Here is a 21,544-nt window from a genome sequence, read left to right on the forward strand (position 1 = left end):
CTTGCAAGGTCCAAACATGTTGGACCTTGCAAGAAACTTCAGCAAAAATGCACAACCTTAATTCTTATTTATTTAATTATAAATGCACTAACGTTTGGTTTGATAGTATTTACATTTGAGATTTGCTCATTTTCCCGTTTTGTTCGAACCGTTGAGCTGCAGCATTTTGCACGACTCACTGCTTCCCTTTCTAATTTGTTCCTTAAAAATACTATCAGATTTTTTTTTTTTTTTTATTTAGTTCTGTTTCGGGGCTAAATGATATGTAGCAATCATCAATGCAGTTAAAATATACAAGTGTTCTGCTAATTCTATTTTGCCTAAGTTGATTAAAATTTTCATTGCTACTCCTAAATTTTTCATGTCGAAAGACCAGAGCTGCTTGTGGGGGAGGGAAAAAAAAAGTTGGTTCGGAGAACGTATTAATAAAGAATATTCATCTTGATTCATTAATGGTCCTCGTGGTATTACAAGTGGTATTGAGTATTTTCATTGGTAATGAGATCTTTGTAGGAATCAAAGGTTTTGCGCATTGCAGTTTGGTTAAGGTTCACAATGGCCATTAAGTTGTGAACCTAAATGATCATTTAGGTTCCAACTGACATCAAATTGCTGTGAAAACAAAGGGCTGCACTAAAAAATGTAATCCACAACTTCACCCGAAGTCTTCACTTTATGAAAAGGGTTGATATTTGTTCACTTTTTGAAGTGCTAAAAGACGTGGAATTGATGCGGCAGAAATGTTTCTGGCCGTTAGCTCCTCATCACCCGCTTCTCTTCCGCGTACAATTGGCACTCGGACTGAATTATTAAAGCCTGCTGAAATCTGCTGCAGTTTTAATATTTAGTTTCGGAAAGGTCATACATTATAGATCAAGCCGATGAAATGATAAATGTTCATATTGAATGAGATCAACCTTAAACCCATTGCACTGTTATTTTTAAGCAATCAGAGGCAGAGCCTGTACCGCTTTGCTAACAGAGATAAAACGGCAATCACGGGTCAGCATCGATCCGGGCCTGATGGAAGCATTTGCCTCATTTTTGTACATTCTATAAGTAGATGCAGCCTACATGCTAATTTGATTTTGTAATGAATCTGTGGTGGTATGTATTTCTGTGGCATCTTTCGGATTTTTTATGAATTTACATTTAAGTTATTTTTGATTGATAAATGGAAAGCCATTTATCTGCCATTATCAGTGACCATGCAAGCCAGCCTTAGCATTTGTGGCAGGCTATTTTGTAGTGAACCAGCTGTAGCTTAGCAGATTGCTAGGAGTTAGCACAAGGGTGACTGACAGCACCAAGACCTTCTTCCTGTCTTTGATTGGTTGTTTCTGCAGTTTATACTAGGAGCACTGAGAGAAGGCTTGTTTTGGGTTTTTTCAGTCTTATATTGTAGCAGCATAATGATAATTTCAACAAATATGTACAAAATATATTTTTTTCTAAAAGTTACTGTACTGTAGCGTTAACAAAAAGTGCATGGGGTGATACAAGGCCAGAGTTGCTTTGTTGGGCTCGTTCACAGCTGCTTGCAGTTCCAGTTTCATGTATTACTGCTGTTTCAGTTTGTACCTTTTGATAATACTTTTTCCATTCTTCTAAAGTAGATTTGAACAGCTGTTGTTAAAACACACTTTGCATTCAGCAAAACAAAACCTGTCTCTGTCTCAATATGTTTTCAAGGAGGACATAAACCAGGAACTAACCAGATGTTGGTGTGATTCTTTGGAAATCATACTATTTAATAAGCCATGTGGATCCGGCGGGAGGGGCAGCAGGAGGGAGCCTTCAAGGTGAACATATTCCTGTGACTCGTTCTGTTTCTTCATCCAAGAAACGAGGGATGCGGCGTTCAATGAGAACCCAGGTTGAAAAGGAATAGAAGGAGATAATGATGATGACCGCCATTTTTCTTTTTTCCCCTCGAGTGGTGAGTCGCTTCTGCTGTGACCCAACACATCTGCTTGTGTGTGTGAATGTGTCTGGGATGATGGAGCTTGAGATTTATAAAAAAAAAATTAAAAAATTGCGAGTAAAGCTGTGACGGATCTTTCAAAAACACTTGCCGTTATAAGATAACCATTATCTGCTAAACATACATGCTATGTTAATTGGATGCTATGCTAATTGCAACCCAATGGTTTAAAAAGAGCGGTTAGAAACATTTAAGAGCATTATGTACTGGCAGATGAGAAAGGAGGAAAAAATAGGTGCCAACGTAGCGTTACATATGGAGGCCAGGAAGGTTAAGGTGAGCAATAAAGGTAATAAACAGAAGGAAATGGGAGAAAAACAGGACATAACAGAACAATGTCTTCTTCTAATGACAAAATGATGACTGGCCTCCATCTGCCACTCGATCATACAGGCAGTCACACTCTCCAGACAGCACCCGTTCCATTAGACGCTCCCATCTGCGCTCACTACACGATTAACAATGTAATCAATGCTCAGATGTCAAGGAGGTGCGGGAACGGCGGCTAGGATTCCATCACGCTCCCAGGCCGTAAGGAAGCAGCGCCGCTTTTCTTGTTGCCGTGGCAGTTTGATTTCCTCTCCGATATCGATGAAGTCTTGAAGAGCATTTCCTTGTGATCGGATTTAAATGCCTGACAAAGATTGGTGTAAATGCTCAATCACGCTGTTGTTGAGCCAGTGGTATTGAGTAGTGCAAGGAAGAACCTTGGTGTGAATGTGGCTTAGGAATTTTTTTGTTTTGTTTTGCTTGCACACAGGTCAGGCATTACATTATGACCACATGCCTAAGAGTATGTTGATTTTCTTTCACTAAGATATCGGTTGGTGTTTTAAGTCAGACTGAGTAGTTTTATTTTTGTTGACACTGGTTGAACAAGAGTCATTACAGTGGAACATTGTGACGTTTGATCCAGACTGAAATGTTATACTTATGACTCAAACTTTGGTTTTCCCATAATTAAGTTTGTCCACAGGAAACAAGTGGAACACAAAGAATGTACCATAATGTTTTTTTTCAATTTCCTTGAAAGCAACAAATATTATTATTATTTTTTTAATTCTTGATTTGGCAATTGAAGTCTCACATTTTTGTACTCCATTCAACATAATTAAAGTTATGTCGTAATTGTTGTGGTAGGTATTATTCAATGCAGACAGCTTCAAAAATCAATCACAGCATTGATTGTTTTTTTTTTTAATCCAAAAATAATCTAAAATCAGTCATAACATTATGACCACCTGTCTAAGAGTTTGTCGGTCCAAAACAGGCCTGACTCATTGCCATCATTAGGACCCTGAAAATATATTGTAGTATCTGACATCAAGCTTGCCCACTTCTTCCTATTGTGCATCTTCCTACTAAGAGTTCTCCATTTGAGCGATGCACATGCATTAAGTCATTCATGCAGCTAAAATGACAGTATGATTCGTGGGACCAGGCCACGTCCTGCTGTTGCTCCATGTTCCATTTCTGATGTTGTTTGGCTTTGAGATCCGAGTTGGTGAGCCTTGCCTTCGCTCTCCATGTGCACCACTGAAAGCTGGCTGCTCATGAACCTGGTTGATAGTCAGCCTGTTTCTCCTCCTGGATGATTTTGATAGATACTGACCGCTGCTGCCTCTGGACGCCCCACAGGAGCTGAAGAGTTAGGACTGCTCCGCTCACCCTTCCCCTTCATGTCGCCCATTGTTTCTGCTTGTCATCCGCCGTTTACTGATTGACTTGCATATTGTTTGAAGGAGAGGCTGTGGGGTGTTTTCGAAGTGTGATCCTGGATTGGTGCATACCTTTAATTGCTTTCTACATACAACTTTTTTGTCTGTACTTTAGCACCTCCTGATAAACGGGTTTCTTGTCGTTTCTCATGTTTTCTTTGTCGTTCATCTGTGTGTGAAACTAACGCTGGAAGTTTAGTTGTGAATAGCAGCCAATTAACAACCTGTAGCTGCAGCTCTTTTTTTCTCTCTCTCTCTGTGGTTTTTCTTCTTCTTCTCATCCTTGTTTTTTTAAAATGTATTGACTGTTTTTCTTCTTCTTCTTCTTCTGTTGGACTGCTTCAGCCACGTGAGGCTGGACTGACGGTGTGTTTGAGTGACTTGGTATGCAGTGGCGGCAGTATTTTGTTTCATTGCAGGAGCCTCAGCCTTATCTCCTTAATGGACTCTGAGCAGAGGGAACAAAACCTGAAAGTGGCACAGTGAGAATGATTGGTCTTTATGCAAAGGGGGCCGGCAGGAACCTGACCTCCACTGGATAAATAACACACTCTGCATGTACATTTCCTCTCACCCTGGATCACAGGATGCATTATATAAAGAACAGCAGAAATGTCTTGTAGTCATTTAAGTCTCTTTAGTCCGACATGCTAGGCTAGGTTATGGGTGGCTATATGTTATCAAAATGAGAATGTTATAGTCAGTTGTATTTTGGTCTTTGCATACATGCTGTTAATGTTTGGAAAACTTTTATAACCATCGAGTGGGTCAGTGTGACGAGAGTCTGCTCAGGACAGCTAAGCTTTTGTCACACGTCATCAGATCCTACAAAGCTGTTTCTTAATTTTACGACGGCTAGATCTTCATAAGACATTTATTATGTCCTGGTTTTTAAAGCAGCGTTACAACATAGATATGGCGTTAATCTTTCAACAAGCATCTATGTCATCTTTGGCCCCTTAAAAGACTAAAAATAAGGCAGTATTGAGTAAAACCCTGAACTGCCTTTAGCTGAGTTGTTGTCTCCGCTTGGCTCCCGTTTGGGCCGTTCCTGTTCTTCGTACAGCGACAAAACGCCGCCGTTTGACGCCGAATTGTTGCTGACGTTCGATTGTTTGCTCGGGCCGCCAGAAGCTTTGTGTTTGAAGTGCCATCGATCACCGAAAGACAGACCCGCTCGAAAAAGATTTGACCTTTACAGTCTCCTTGTTTGTGACCTGTAATGCCGTTTCATATCCTGCTGCTGCCCGAGGATAAATCCAATTTCTTTTTAGCTGGGAATGTTCTCCGCTTTAGGCCACGGGGTTTAATTTTTTTTGCTCCTCAAAGTGTTTTCTCGAAGGACTCTGTTCACAAAATACATGCTGCTGTACGAGTTCCTGAATGCAGCCCCATAGATAGAAATGGGGGGCAAAGGCAGACTTATACATGAAACAAACAAAGAAACAGAAGCAGGGAGATGGACAGATGGACAAAAGCAGGCAGATGGACAGACAGGCACAGAGGGACAGACATGGGAGATGGACATAAACAGAAACAGACTTCTAGACAGAATCAGACAGACTGAAACAGACAAACATACAGACAGATATTGGAAACAAATGGATAGCAAGAAACAGAGACAGATGTGGAGACAGAGACGCATAGACTGATGGATATGAGGGATAAACAAACAGATAGACAGACACTGAGGAACAGACAGAGACACATGGAGATAGATGTAAAGACACAAACAAACAGAAGCAGATCGAAATACTGACAGAGAAACAGACAGATGGACAGAGATGGATAGAGACTGAAAAGGACAGACGTGGACAGACAAAGATAGACGGAGAAAGACACAGAAATAGACAGAGACAGGCAAAAACAAAGAGATGAGGACAAAGAGATGGAGATAAAAAAGATAGAAAGAGAGAGAGAGACAGAGATGGACAGATAAACAGAGATGGAGACAGAAAAAGACAGACAGAAACAGATACAGTAGATATGTGAGACAGACAGACGGCCATAAACAGACAACATGACATACATCACTTTGCTATGTAATGTTTCTATTTCCTTAGGAGCTCAGATGAATTTGGCAGAAATGAATCTGCTGAAGTGAAACAGTCTGGCAGCAAAGCGTTCATAAGTTTCTTCTGTCTCCGTTCAGGTAGAGATCAGTGTTTCTCAGCATGTAGTTTATACCACATTCTCTCTGTGGTTTGGGTTTCATATGTTCATGTAGTTGTGACCGCAAGCAAAGGATCATCAGATTTCTGCGTTTTACCGTTTGTGTAAAGTAGCCGTCCACCAGTATGAGGTTTCTACAGCGACGTTGTGATGCCGCGGTTGTGCCGACGCTATTTGATTCGTTTCGTGTTGCTTCAAGTTCTTAGCGTGCCTTCCAAAGCGATTCATTCCCCTCCAGACGTTTCCACACGTCACGGTTTGAGCACACACTCCAGTGTGTTTTTACAGGGATTTTGTGGGATGGACCAACAGAAGGCGATGCAAAACAGTAAAGCAGAGAGAAACAGAGGCATGACTTCATGAAAAAGAATTTCTTGGCCACTTTTCTTTTCCCAAAAAAGACAAGGCTGGACGGAAATTGACTTTGAAAGGATATTTTTATTTGGTGCCGCAGTTTCCCAATTGGATTTAGGTCCGTACGTTGATGGGACCATTCTAAACACAAACTTGTTCTGTTTATTATGGTCAACTTTGTGTTGGTCAATCACACACGCTGCAAAATCACAACATTTTGCCAAGTATTTTTTGTCTAGTTTCTTGCAGAAATATCAATTGATCGATCACGTTTTCTTATATCGCACATTTTAGTAACAAGGCAATTTTTACATTTTCCAAGTGCTGCCCTATCACATTTGAACTGAGGCAAAATTAGCTTTAAAGGAACTTGTCATTAAGCTTGTTTTAAGTCAATAATTCCTTGATATTGGTGAAAAGGTTCTAGTTTCACTGGCAGATTATATAACTTACAATTTGGGAAAAATGTCTTATTATAAGTGAAATAATATGTCCGTGGAACTGGAACTTTTTTATTCAAATTTAAGCAATACTGACTTAGAACAAACTCTCATTTCATCCTGAAAAGTTGCTTCAAAGTAACTTTTTGTCTTAATTCAAGAGGTATTTGCACTCAAAACCAGACCAAAAATCCCTGGTAAGACTTTTCCGTTATGACGTCACAGCGGCACCGGTTCGAGGTTGGCAGGCGAAGCACGACTAGTGTTGAAAGGTTTGTCGGGTCTGGAAGCCTCTGGAAGGGCGTCGTGTCTTCCCAGCTCAGGTTCTTGCTTTGTGATTTGAGTAGCGTTGGAGATAACCAATCAGATCCAAGCTTGCTATTCTGCCAAACAGTTCTCTGTGTGTTCCATAAATATTCCAGTGGAAGGAAAAAAAAAAAGCATTTGTGTGAGCAATAGCCTTCGGCAGTTGCGCCAAATGAAAATGCTTTTTTTTTTTTGTTTTGTTTTCCAGAACCCCTCACACCTCACTCAAGAAGTGTTTGCTTGTTTTCTGTTGTTATTCGCTCTCTATCTCTCTATCTTTCACTCTCTCTTGTTTCTTTTTGTTCTTGTTTTAGTTTTAGTTTTTTTTTTGTACTTTTTCTTTTTACTTTTCAACTCTGACATCCAAGTCTGCCCCAGGATGTCTGTCACAAACTGCAGTCCAACGTTGTGACAATGCTTTTTTTCCTTCCCGTGCCTTTTATGACCTTCTTTTTCTTCCTTTGTGTTCCTTTTTTCTGTTTTTTCCCCTTCAAGGTCTGGCGCACCTGACGTTAAACGACCAAGGTATGGGTTTATTCGTTTTGGGGGGTTTTTCCCTTTTTTTTGTTCGTTTTCCTTTTCTACCTTTTTTTTAAAGAGGAATTGACTCAGCCTCTACACTCCCAAAGCTACTGTTCTCCCTCACAAGTTCCTCCTCTGCTTTCCACCTTCCCTCTGTGGCGTATCCTTCCATTTTTCTCCCAAATCCCCTGATTTGTTTAATCCTTTTCATCTTCTTCTCGTCCATGTCCTCTTTAACTTTCCCTTGTCCCCCTCCCTGTCCCCTCTTCCCTGCCCCTCCCTCTTTGATTGTTCCTCCTTCCTCTCCCTTGCTGCCATTATCTTTGTGTTTATTTTTTTTTGTGACCTCCGCCAATGTGTGTCCCACCCCTTGTCCTGTCCTATGGCTCACGTCCTGGACTCCAACACTGACCACCTTTGACCCCGCCGGCCTGACCTCGGGGCTGAAGGTAACACTTTTCTGCTATCCCTTTGTGCTTGGGCTTAATCAAAAAAAAAAAAAAAAAAAAAAAAAAAAAAAAAAAAAACCCTAACCTGAAAAAACTTCTGATTCTGTTGGAAATGTGTTTGTTGGTCAATGTTTTAACAGCTGAATGCCTTCCAGCTTCCATTCACTAACACTTCGAGGTGAAAGTGTTGTCGAATGTGCAGAGTTTTCTCGTCACCCCTCTGCTGACATTCCCATTGTTTGGCAATGATTTTGTGTGTTTTCTCCGTCGGGCCGACTGTGGCCAGGATGAACTGGGATCACGTTTTGAACGTTGGTTTTCACCGGAAATGTTTTGACATGCACACAGATTTCTACTGATGTTTTTCTACGTGTGACACAGCAGCTGTTCAATGTTTGCCACACATCCTCTTTTGTCACAGATTTCCCTGTTTTTCTTTTACAGGTTGACAGAATTGGTTTTAAATGACTCGGCGACCCCCCCCCACTGATGTGTTTTGATTTCCTGCCCTTTTTCAGCCTCTGGCCTCTCGTCGAGTCCGGCTTATTGAATGTGGTCTTAAAGCAAAGTTCACGAGAGGAAAGTGAACATGTGCAATGAATGTTCTGACCTTTACTGGAATAGAAAGAGGTGTCTCTCCCCTCATTATGAACCATGTCACACAAAAGCAAGGGGGGAAAAAAAGCTGCTCTACTTTTTTATGAAATTGTCTTATTTTTTTTTTAAATCATGATTATTATTTCAGCCTCCTATAACAATCAAAGCTTTTATACATTTCTTTTTCCTTCAAGTGGTTTACAGAGAGCCAGTCTGAAACTTTACCCAACACAGTTTGATCATCCTCTCATCCAGGTGTGTTCAAAGTGTGGCCAAGGGTTAGGCCTAGGGGCCATTTGTGGCCCTTGGGCTGATTTTGTGCAATTCAGCCCCCAACTGCAATTCAACAATGACACAGATCTGTCGCATGTAGCACAGGAGGTTGATACGTTTTAATCAGGGTAAAATTATTACTGACGCAATTTTCTTACAATGGAAAATATTAAGTACAACACAAAAGCATTCATTGTTTTAAAACATCTACAATACAGAGTCACATTTATCCACAGACGTTACTGAAAAGCAGATCCTGCTGCACCAGAATCAGCTTTTATTAAATTTATGAAACCTGGTTAGTGACAACAACCATTTTGAAAGAGAGTGACCAAAGTCCTGTTCCTATAACTGACAATGAATGTGTTCAATCAAGCCCAAAATAAATCAAAAACTAGATGACTGACAGCAAACATGCAAAATCTTCCAGCTTTGGATTTACAATGAAGCTTCACTTCCAAAAACAAAACTGAACCCCTGGCAAAATTGACTTTTTGGTCAACTGCTAATCCTTTAATGCCATGGACATTAAAGGATTTCTCACATACATGAAAGAATGAAGGCAACACTCAAAGTATGTTGTTCCTAAACCGTTGCTCTAAAGTCTGGTTCACATGACAAGATTCTAAAGTTGTCGGCTGATTTTCAAAACCTGAGACCACAGACAAGATGGTTTCAAAAAGAATAAAAAATCTTAGCTGTAACAGGTTTGGTCATACAGTGAGAGGTGTCGAGCAAAACATCACGTATGAACCGATTTCATTAACCAACATTCAGATGTGAGATGGGAAAACTCTCAAAACTTCTCGAGACCAAACGTGAGTTCAGAATAAACAAACATGGCCGACTGGGAAGCTCTGCCGATAGTTCAGGGACTGTATTTAACGTAGGAAAAAACAGACTTTCTGGTGTGCAGTGGTAGTTGACACAACAATAAAATATGTTGACTTCAGTTATATTGTTATATATATCATTGCTATGCCCCCAAGGTCTTGGGGTTCAGGGACAGTAACTTAAAAATGTGTCCAGAGAAAATAAGTGATGTGAAAAATGATTTATTACAAAAGAAAAATGGCTTCAAAAAACCCAAAACACAATACAATTTAACAAAAAAACGGTCTCACCAACTGAAGAATGTGAAGTGCAACTTAGTTTACAAAATGTTCAAAACAGTCTGAGATAAACTTAAATAACCCAAAAGGGAAAGGGGAAAAAAAGAGAAAAGAATTAGACAGAGGGAGCTTCAGGAAGTCCTCACATCATGGCTCCTCTATTAACCCTTTCACGTTTTTGCCAGCGTTGCACTGAGAAGTAGGAAACTGCAGCTTTGAGGAGGAGCTGCGTTCTCAAAGGCGGGGCTTGGTCCACCCAGGCATTATGTACAGCTGAGTGGACATTAAAGGATTTCCCAAACATACATGAAAGAATGAAGGCAACACTCAAAGTATGTTGTTGATGAGGGAATAACAATATAACATAGATTACAATTCAAAAAGTCGATTTTACATAATACTGCCACTTTAAGAGCCGTCCTGATAATCTGGGTGTCAGAAGTGGAAAATTGGGACAAAAGTATAAATTAGAAATTAGTCGGGCATGTTTTGGAGATATTTAACAAGTCTGGGACCTGAGCATCAAAACTCAGAGATCCCACCTACACCACACATAATTCTATCTCTTAGAATCTGGTATTCATCTCCACAGGCAGAAACGAGTCTGCCTTGTTATAATGCTGTTAAACTTCACTGTTTTCAATGCCTTTATTTATCTGTAAGGCACTATGTCCACTAGAGGGCAGGTCTGAGTTAGCTTCTTAAATATGCGGCATATTTTCAGTGATAGCAAGGGTGGAAAAAAAAAATCTAAATATTTTACATCACCTTAAAGAGAAATAAAAGGAGCCGTAAAATGCATCATGGGATTCTGATGGAGAAGTTCTACTTTTTTGGGAATTGTTTTTTTTTTTTTTTTTCTTTGCTTTGGTTCTTTTGCTAATTTCACATCAGCTATACTATAGCGCACTGTCCCGATAATTCCCAATTTCTGTCCCAATATGTATCCACAAACTCCAAGATCAACAACTAAAATTGCACAAAAAAAAAAAATGAACACAAGCTCATCTGTGTGTTTACCAATAATTCAGTATCAAAATCAACTTTTGGCAAAATTATTTCACTCTGTCACACCAAAAAATTGAGGCAAAAGAATTTTAGATTATTTTCATCATCATCACAAATAAGTTTCTCGTTAAAACGAGATGTGAAACTTGTTAAAATGAGAGTTCCTCATTATACCAAGATGAGTTTTATGTCATTTTCTAAAGATAAGTTATTAAAAACAACATAAAGGGGATTGAGGGGCTCACTATGACTCTCCACCTCACCCCGTTTCCTCTACCCCATATAAATCCCAAGAGCTGTAGCTTTATTACTGTTACGACCTTATATTTAAAAGATGTTTTGGTTTTAATGAGACATAGACGCCGTTATAATGTGTTTTTAAAATCTTGTTAAAACGAGGAACTTTTCTCATTTAAACGAGTTTTGCGTCTCCTTACGGGGGGAAAAAGTTTCCTCGTTTAAACGAGACGCTCCACCCGAATTTATCTCGGCGCTCGGGCAGTTAAACGCTTCCGTAGCTTTTGTGTGGCTTAGCAACTAAAAAAAGAAGGCATTCAATACTCTCAGCAGATGTTTTCGAAGTGTAATCCTGTTATCTTTATACTGCCTCTTTCTTTTTTTTTCTTTTCGTTTTCTTTTTTTCTCTCGTTAACATTTCCATAAACCTTCCTCAGCTGAACTTTATCAGGTATGCATTCTGGGATCCACTCCAAACTGAGCCGCCTGTTCATCAAAGCCCACACGCTTAAAGAGAGAAAAGCACAAATTGGGGGGGAAAAAAAAGGAAAACATGGCAGGAAATCTGACACGACACCAGCATTTATCCATCGTGATTTCCCTCCAGCATTGCTCTAAATCAACATGAGACATTTGTTGGGTTTTACATTTCAAGGGCAAACTCTTGATTTGCGTTGCTTCTTCTTACACACACACACACACACACATACATATATATATAATTACAATCCCATAATTCCATAATTAAATGACAGGATTAATCTATTTTTGGAATTTCATAAATGCAAAATACACTTCACTGAGATGATCAGAGTCTGATAGTGTAATTGGCATCAACTATAATTTAGTCTTATTTGTGGGTGGGTTATTTATGGGGGGAGTCTGTGTGTATCAGATTTGATAATAAATGTTAAGCCTTTCTCCTTAGTGGACACAAACATGTCAGATTTTAGAAAACTCATGTTCAGCTCAGACTTGGTCTTCTCTCCTGGCCCACAGCAGCAGCTCAGTCTGGGTCTAGAAAGCTGCTAACAGCCATCCTGGTCCAGCTGTTTGTCCAGACAGATGTCCAGCCTGGGGTTGTAGGTGATGGGGAACCTCGGAGGGACTTGAGCAGGACGATCTGGTAATGGAGTCTGATCGTTAAACCGGATCCTTCAGCTTCAGGTTGATGAGATGTGAAGCGCTTTAACATGGGATCCATAAAAACAGAACCGGGTCTTGCCTTTCACTTTACCCCTGAGGCTTCTGGTAGGCCCGCTCCCTGTGCTGACCACCTCCAACGTGTCCCACCTGAAATACATTCCAGTTCATTACTAATGTCCATCCTTACAAATGTTGTTCAAAATCCCAGCCAGTTGCAGTGCGTAGATTTCAATTGTCCACACACTGAGGTCCAAACTGTGTCAAATGGCCGAAGTCGTGGCTTCTTTTAACACGCACCTTAATCCAGTACTTTGTAAAAATCCCATCAATAATAATTTTTTTTATTGTCACAAGTTATTTTTCGCCCTGACCCTGCACAACAGTAAAACCGTCTGTTTTAGATTTCAGTGACGACGTCCACAGGAATCGGATGTCAGCTATCATCCTGCAGTCTGTTTTGCCTCAGGAGGTCTCACTGTAATCTGCACTCGCCTGTCAGCCGGCCATCACTCCATTCCCACAGGACGCTGCATTTTATTTCAGTTTATTTATCGGACAATCATTGGCAAAACTTCTCCCTGCCTTCACACGCTTCTCCTGCTCTCCAGTAATCGCTGCAGTTTTTGCTCCACTAACTTTATCCCCAAAAGTTTGTCAGCTGACACTAACCTCTGAAATAAGTTGGAGAATAAAAAAAAAAAGAGAAGTAATTCTTTTCCATTTGACCTGGTAAATAAAGATTTTTTTTTTTTTAAAAAACTGACTTTATTCCAACTGTACATAGCAAGAGATTAACATGTATTTTAAATGGAGATACAGTCAGGACATGAAGAGGAGCAGGAATGTAATGCGTTGCCAATTCAAATTTTTCTCTTTGAGATCTTGCACATATTGTTACCAAATTAACATTTCACTTTAAAATCAGCGACGATTGCCAAAGTGTTGTGCAAACAAAACACTGAACTCAAACAAAGATTTAAAAACTAAAAAAATAAAAAAAATAAATCACCATAATGCTTAAACGGGTTCTGGGTTTTATTTTAGCCAAATGCTAAATGATTTTCACCCAAAATTTCTAATTTGTCTTGTTTTCTAAAGCATTTGACTAAGTTATTGAGTTTTTTTTTTAATTTATTTTATTTTATTTTTTTGTCGTTATTTCATCAAAATAGATATCAGGAATTAGACTATTTTAAATCTGGTCTCTTTAGGTGACAGAAAGTATGTCTAAACTCAGGAAAACGTTCAGGTGTTCAGCTCTTACTTTCCCAGCTGTGGAAAGTGAACGAGTTCATTCTTCGGTGAACTGAGCAATTTATTTATTTATTTATTATTAACTAGGGCGTTTCTGTAAATTCGAACGACGCGGCTTGGCCAAACAACCGACAGGAGAAATGAAATCCATGCAACCAATTCATTCTTGGTTTGGCCCGAGGATTTAGAGATTATTAAATTTTTCATAAATCTCTGTGTTGTAGAAGTAAAACTTGGTCAGTTCTGTAAATGTTCCTGTATGCCGCCACATAATCAGGCCAGCAGAATCGATATCAGCTGTCCTTCAGAGACTGCAGAAGGACAAACCCCGGGCTTCGATTCCTATCTTTCTGAAGTCCGATCCTTATCTACCAGTCTATAGAAAAAAAAATAAAACTGTTTCCAGACTGAACACACTGGGGCGGCACTGTTTCACAGAAGCTTGTCACATTTATTTTAAAATGTTCTCTTCAGTCTGAGGTGACATGTGACACCATCACATATTCTCAAGTGAAAAACGTTCAAATGCAAAAGCCATAAATATTTTTTTCCGGAGGGAAAGTTTATCACAGTCATGATGGACATGATTATTGTACAAGAATTAGTTTGCAAGTGACATGTATGAACTATTGTTTATGAACTGTTTTATCCTGAAAATCCAGTAAATACGATATATATATATATATTTTTTGATATATATGTGTTTTTTTTTAATAATTGGGATTCATCTGAAAATATTGTGAGTTTATGGGGTAGGAGTTCATAAGTTTCCTACTACTTCCTACTATTTGAGCATGTTAAGATTATTGTACAAGAATTTGTCTTTTGGATTGTTTGTTCATGTGTGTGATTTTCTGCTTCCAATATGTTTGAAATAAATCAACATTTTCAGATGTTTTAAAGGGGCAATATTATGTCAAATCGACTAATGACGTTCCCTCATCGAAAACAAACCTGGAGGGTAGCCTTGATTCTTTCATGCATGTTTGAGAAACCCCTTAATCTCTCATGGCAACCATGGCTCTAGCTCCGCCTACGAGGCAAAGCTCCTCCTCTGAGCTGCAGCTTTCAAGCTTCTGCCTCACAGAGCGGCCCTCCTAGCGGCTAGTTTGATAACTGCAGACTAGCCGGCAACAATTAGCGAACACCTGGTGGAACTGTGACTCAGCTGAACTCTTTACAGGAGCAACTTCTCAGTGAAACCCTGGTTAAAAAAACAAAAGTTATTAAAGGGTTAAGAGAGGAGCCATGTTGTGATGACTTCCTTTAGGCGGAGTTTCAGAAAGAGCAGGGATTTTTAAAGTGACAGAAACCTGATTTTAAGAAAGTGACATTTCTTGATACACGTTGCATTTTTTAACAGCTCAGGGTCTTTACTTGATTGTGCTATAAAATTGCACCATGTCACTGGAAAACACAGATCACTGCTGCTTTAAAATCCTCCTGAACACAATTTTACGTCGTAATTTCGAGCAGCAGTTAGTTTCTGTGTCCACATACATGAATCGACTGCTCTGACCAACACAACGAATATAACATCAAGGTTCCAACCTTTTTTTACTTACATTTTTTGTAATGTTGGATTCAACCTTTTCGCGCTTGATCAATGCAACATTGCTGTCATTTCAGCAGAGCAAAAAAACCTCATCACTGTGAAACGAGCAACAAAAACATGAGATAAAACAGAATGTTGCAGCCAATTTTATTGCAACATTACATACAGTGTATGTTGTTGTTGGCTTTTGTCTTTCTAAAAACCAGTAAAGTGTAAGCTAAGTGTTTGTGAATTTCAGCTGGAAGAAGCCCTAACGTATTGGAGTCAAAATCTCTCCCTGTTACACGTTTGTGGACTAATTACATCAGCACTTTTAGAAAAGACTCACAATAATAATAACACCTCAAATATGCAAAAAAACTAACCTTGTTTATTTAAATGAACACTAAACTATACCTGACTTACAAAGCAAAGGTAGTTATTCCATTGAGTTGCATAATGATTTTTTTTTTGATTTATATCAAACAATGTCGCGTATCAAAGTAATTTCATTAATTACATAAGTGTAAAAACCAACCTTTAGACAATCATCTACGACAACCTTCAAAATAAATTATATGTTTTAAACAAAAGAAATGTTTATTATTGAAGAACTTCCTTTTAAGTCTTTGAAACTCGGAACTTGTGACAGAACCTTCAAATAGTTTTCCCTCATATCCTTTATTTAGTTGAGTTTGTTAACAAGGGACCCACATGCAGAGCAGGCAAAATTGAAATAAAATGTTCTGAACATGTCAGAGTTCAGGTCTTGAAATATAAGAAAATGAGAGAAGAGCCTAAGCCTTTTTGCACCTGGAGGATGTTCTTCATAATATCTCCACCATGTCATTTAAAAAAAAAGAAAGAAAAAATGTACACAAAATAAGTTTCAGTCTTGCACAAATTCCCCCCTGAGCGTCGTTTTAAACATGCCAAGCCCTTAGGGGGCAGTGCAGCGCCAGTGATGGACAGGGAGAGTCTTGACTAAAACTAACTGGATGTCAGACAAATTCTGGGATTTATTATGTGTCTCTGCTTATTTCAAAACCCAAATAGGCAACTTCATGTTGAAAAACCTATGACAGACTGGCGACCTGTCCAGGGTGTACCTCGCCTCTCGCCCGGAACGCAGCTGGAGATAGGCACCAGTACCTCCCGACCCCGTTAGGGAGAAGGGTGACCGGAAAATGGATGGATGGATGGATGTTCAAAAACATGAAGTTGACCGTAACCCACGACTCATTGAATTTGCAAGCGAGTTTAGAAGGAAGCAAGCCCAAAACTTCTTATAATAATCGGACATGGCGACAGAAACTCAAAAAAGATTCAGGTTTTTCCAGCAACAGAATCTCTCTCCTCCCTCCATTGTTTACATTTCTGTCACGGCGCTCGGCTGCTGCAGAAACGGCGGTCACACCACACTTTGAGGAAATAAAATTACTTCACAAAAGAAAATAGTGATTTGGGTAAGTAACTTTAATCTGACTACTGGATTCGAAATAGTGCAGCGTTCGATTGCTCGTTACTGAAAAAAGTGGTCCGACATCAGTAACGCAAAGCTAAACCACTGTCAGCCAATCAGATTGCGTCAAAACAACTCCAACTTCCTGTTAGGAATTAGACATGGCACCAGGAGGTCCGAACTACTTTTAAATAGCATATTCGATTATAAAGTTAATAAAACACAAGACCATATCAATTAGAAATTGCCAAAGCAAGTATGTGAAAGTCTCCTGAGTTAAAAGTATTTATATGATTGGATAATACCCTGCATTTACAAAGTTACAAACTAGTAGAAAGATGTTTATTGGATTTCTAGAGGTCTCAGTGAAATGTCAGACATGTGACCACTGCCCAGGTTAATTTTCAGCAAAATTAAACTCTAAATTATGTGTAAACATGGATGTTGGATGGAGGTTTAATATATATTTACACATCCTATATTGAGTCTCTGTAGAAAGTATCATTGTAATTAAAGGGACAAAAAATCCTATTCATATTACTATATCTACAGTGCAGGGTGTAGACAGTAAAACAAGTGGAATGCCTTGGCCTTTTTTTTTTTTTTTTTTTTTTTTTTTTTTTTTTTTTGCCGGCTTAGCAATTTCTATGATGCAGACATAATGCTCTAAACAAGCTACCCCGAAGCCGTTTCAACCGTGGCAAAGTAATTAAGGGGCCCTAAATAAACCGTGGTTTACAATACAGTATAAAAAAAGAAAGTTAATAGATCTAAATTGAAAACATTTCCAGGCTCTTGGCTCTGGAATTGCACCTGCTTAGTTTGTGGACCATTTAATTTGCGTGTAAGAGATGTTCCCCCGCCGCGGCTAGCAGCCACTCTTTTTTTTTTTGGTGAGGCCGGCCTGATGCGCACTCATAATAAAATAAGCCGAGCCCCGAGAGAGAGTCTCTCGGCAGAGATCTCCTTGGAGATACTGAACAAAAAAAGAGAGGGTGAATATCTAGTCCGATCTGTATCTGACCTCAAATGTAATAGACTAGGTCCGGGGTGAGATAGCCATCTCAGCCGGCGCTCACTCAGGGCAGGGTATGTCCTGTTTTCGTCCGAGCTATGCAAAACACACACACGCACACAAAAAGGTGGACTGGTGCGAAATGAAGCAGATTTTGTTCTTCATGCTGTCTGTTTTTAGACAGTAGCCAAATAAAGATTGATGTCTAAAACAGGAAGTAAGCGGGCCTTGAAATTTGCAGTTTTATATGATTTCCTGTTGGCTACCATCACACAGAATCAAAGATGAAAGTGGCATTTCAGCAAAAACAGACCAAGTCAAAACAAGAATGCTTCTTTCTTTCAGTTTGTCAACACAAAGGTCCTGCAGGAAACCTTGACCCCACAGTATGGGGTCTCCTAAAAACTAGCCAAATGCATACCAATAATAATGCACTCTTAGCAAATTAAAAGCTTAGAAAATCCCACATATGCCATTTTAAATAATCAGACCCCATTTTCTGTTATCCTCCCAATCTTTAAAAGATGAAATTATAAATAAATTATTCAATTTAAAGGGTGAAAGTTGACATCGCCACATTCTGAGACACTTTTTTTTTCCGAATATGTAGGACAGGCATTCTAGAAGTTGTGAGCTCGCAAGACATAAAACCTCAAAGGTTATAGAAATGGGAAAATGCCAAAGTGCAAAAGGTTGATGGCACACTCCTCTTTGAAAGGGTACTAGAGGATGAAGTCTTGCTTCTCTGTTGCCTGCCTTCGTCAAAACCATCTCTAGAACCTCTTCACTGCAGCCATGATGATTCTCTACGGTGTTCGTTTCCTCCTGACCGGTGGTCAGTCTCGCATTTCCACCTCCTCATTTTCTGCTGTCACATAGTTGCAGTTTCATTCTTTTTCAGGTTCAACATGTTGTCAAATAAATAACGGCTGTCTAAAAAAAAAAAAAAAGTTCTTCAATGTGATTGACCGCATAATGGAGCACGGACAGTGTGCATTGAGCAAAACTCAGAAAAACCCAATAGAAAAATTGACGCAATGAAGAAAGATGTCACACAAATGGCTCTAAGCAAACAGCCAGATAGGTTACAAAGTGGCTCAGGAACAACAAAGTGGATGTTTTAGTGTGGCCATCACAAAGCACTGATATCAGTCAACTCAATTACCACCATTTGACCTTGGTAATTTAATCAGCATTGGCAACAGTTTATTGACCAATGCCTCCCTTAGTTTTAAACATCTCTTTATACTGAATTTCAAAGAAAACTCTTTCTCTCTCGCTGTCTGCATAACTAAAACAGAGCGCTGCATAAGTACGTCTAAAAGCAACGCATAAATATGCAGCAACCGTACAGTACACACACACGCCTACACACACCTACACACACTGTGTATTAAGTCATCCCTGTGAAATTAGCTATAGCTTGACACTTTCTCAGCCATTAACCAGAGATACCTGAGGTTTGCAAAGCAAGCTGTCAGTAAAACACTGATGGCATAAACACAAAAGGCCGAAGCTGATTCAGTCAAAAAGAAGAAAATAAAAAAATAAAAAACAGCTTTCAGGAAAAGATTTTGGGGTTTAGTTCCTACATGTACTCGTAAATGTATATAGGACTCAATGTAAGCAACAGAAACGCATCACACTATGATTAACAGCGTCTGCAAATTAACTGAGTAGATTATTAATCTGTTGCCGCTGTCACAAATCTTAATCACGGCTTTGACGCTGATGCTGATGGACAGCGACGCACCGAGGCTGCCCTCCGCGACCTTCAGTCGGCCCTGTGGGGAGAGCGAGCGACACAGCGCGAGGTGTGTGACAGTCGCAGTCCCCACGTCCCCGTCCCCTACGTCCCCCACGTCCAAGATTGATTAGAGGTCGGCGACTCGTTTCCCAGGCGAGTCACGTCTCGTCATCGGCAGCATCACTTAGAGAAACTGACAGGTCACGTTATGAGCCCCGAGAACTCCCACTTTATTATACAATGATCACAGTTCAGCTCAGTCACAGAATGACATTATAAATGTACCCCCCCACCCCCATACGCTTAAGAGAGATGAGCTCAGCGTTACATCCAGAGAAGATTTATCAAACAGCTGAGACATTAGAGATATGATTGCAATCATTTCAGCAACATTGAACCAAACAAAGACTCACAAGCTGCACTAGATCTGATATGTTCCTGACATTTATGCCCTTTGACCTCCACGTAGACATGCTATCAGTACATTCTTGGTAGTGAGAGTCATTGTGTGGGCTGGAATTTCCTCCTTTAAAATCTGCGATGGAAGATTTTATTTGTTACTGCATATGACAGTGAGGCATATCTTAAAGGGGCGGTATTATGTCAAGTCTAGTTTTTTGAGCATTACATCACGTTTTATTCTGTCATCAAAATCAATCTTGGGGTTTTCAATGACTTGTTCATGTGTGTTTGAGAAAAGCTTTAATCTCCCATGGCGACCGTTCAGCTGAACAAAACTCCTGGTTGGTCCACGCAGCACTTGTGGTAAACACAGCATTACAACAAACATGGAGCAGCGAAACGTATGAGAATTCTGACCAGGTAGCTGCAAAAGAAAGTTAATATTGATGTTCTAAATAAAAGCCGCAACACCATCTACAAAAAGAAGCTCTATTATTCCTTTAACCACAGCTGATGGTAATTAGAAAACATCCACGCCGCTCCTAAAATTAAAGGAAAATATCACATCCTAGATTTCAATACTCTCATCGAAAAACTTTATTAACACACATAAGATCAACTCCCTTATCATACAGAAGTTGTCAACACTTGAGCCACGTGAGACTTGGCATTGTCACACATAAGTAGGATCCCAGAGACCACTGCACCAGCATGTGGTCTCACAATGGTTCTGAGGGTCTCATCCTGGTACCTGTCTGCATATGAAAGGCTGTAGGTCCATCCAAAGAAATGCCTCCCGGACACCAGGACTGAACCACCACCAAACGGGTCGTGCTGGAGGATGTTGCAGGCAGCATAAAGTTCTCCAGTGTCTCTGTGTGCTCAGTGTGAACCTGCTTTGATCCGTGAAGAGCACAGGGCGCCACTGGCGAATCTGCCGATTTTGGTGTTCCCTGGCAAAACGGCCGTCCTGCCTGGTGTCAGGCTGCAAGCGTCGGCTTCTGACAGTTTGAGTAGAAACATGTATATCAGTGACCATTTCCACCTGTTGTGTGTTCCAATTGCACAGCAGCAGGTGGAATTGATTGACGACAATAAGTGTTACTACCGAACTAGTGACATTGATTCCACAAAGGTGTGACTGATTTGGACTTGCATTGTGTTGTTTAGGTTCTCTCTTTATTATTACTATTTTTGTGGCTGGAGTCCATTTCCAACAACACAAGAGGAAAAGCAGCTCCAGGTTGATGACACACAGAGCACATGGCAGGCAGGAAAACCAATCAAGCTGAACTCTGGTCAGGAAACGTCACTTTCTGACCGCTCCGCTGCTGCGTCTTCAACCTTGATAAGCTCCACGGAAGAAGACCCACAGGGGAGCATCACTGTTGACAGGCAAAATGCAAAGAGACTGTCAACCACCAAAATGCATGTTGACAAGCTCCAAAGTTTCTAAGAAAACATTCTGTGGACTGAGACAAAGCCAGGATCGTTGCTCATTATCTTTGTGTTTTTTTAAAGTAAAAATGAAGGTATCAGAGGAGAGGATAACACACCTGCTGTGAAACATGACCTTGGTTTTGTTTTAAGGCTGCAGTGATTAGCGAGGCATCTAGGAGTTTACAAAGTTGACGGCTAAAAGCATTGAAGACCCTCCATAATCCCAGATCTCAATGCTGTTAAATGGAAAAATCCTTAAAATGTAACTCCAGAGACGGACCTCTACAAATCTAAAACAACTCTAACAGTTTCTTCAATAGATCACATTTCCTGTTGGCAGGCATTTCATTCCCAAGTCAAGCAATTTTAGGG

General features: G+C 39.9%; 1 protein-coding gene across 6 annotated transcripts in view; it reads left to right on the forward strand.

The window, feature by feature from the left end:
• Positions 1 to 21,544, forward strand: part of nrxn2b (neurexin 2b) — a 686,688-nt gene that overhangs the window by 150,207 nt on the left and 514,937 nt on the right. For 5 of the 6 annotated variants that reach the window (XM_055058558.1, XM_055058564.1, XM_055058563.1 and 2 more), the window contains exon 4: positions 7,470 to 7,499. The exons of the other annotated variant lie outside the window; for it this stretch is intronic. In XM_055058558.1, coding sequence (XP_054914533.1) covers positions 7,470 to 7,499 — 30 coding nt within the window. The remainder of the gene's footprint in view (positions 1 to 7,469; positions 7,500 to 21,544) is intronic. 6 annotated transcript variants of the gene reach the window in all.

This window comes from Poeciliopsis prolifica, unplaced genomic scaffold, assembly GCF_027474105.1.
Source record: "Poeciliopsis prolifica strain line A6 unplaced genomic scaffold, Auburn_PproV2 SCAFFOLD051, whole genome shotgun sequence".
Taxonomy (NCBI): domain Eukaryota; kingdom Metazoa; phylum Chordata; class Actinopteri; order Cyprinodontiformes; family Poeciliidae; genus Poeciliopsis; species Poeciliopsis prolifica.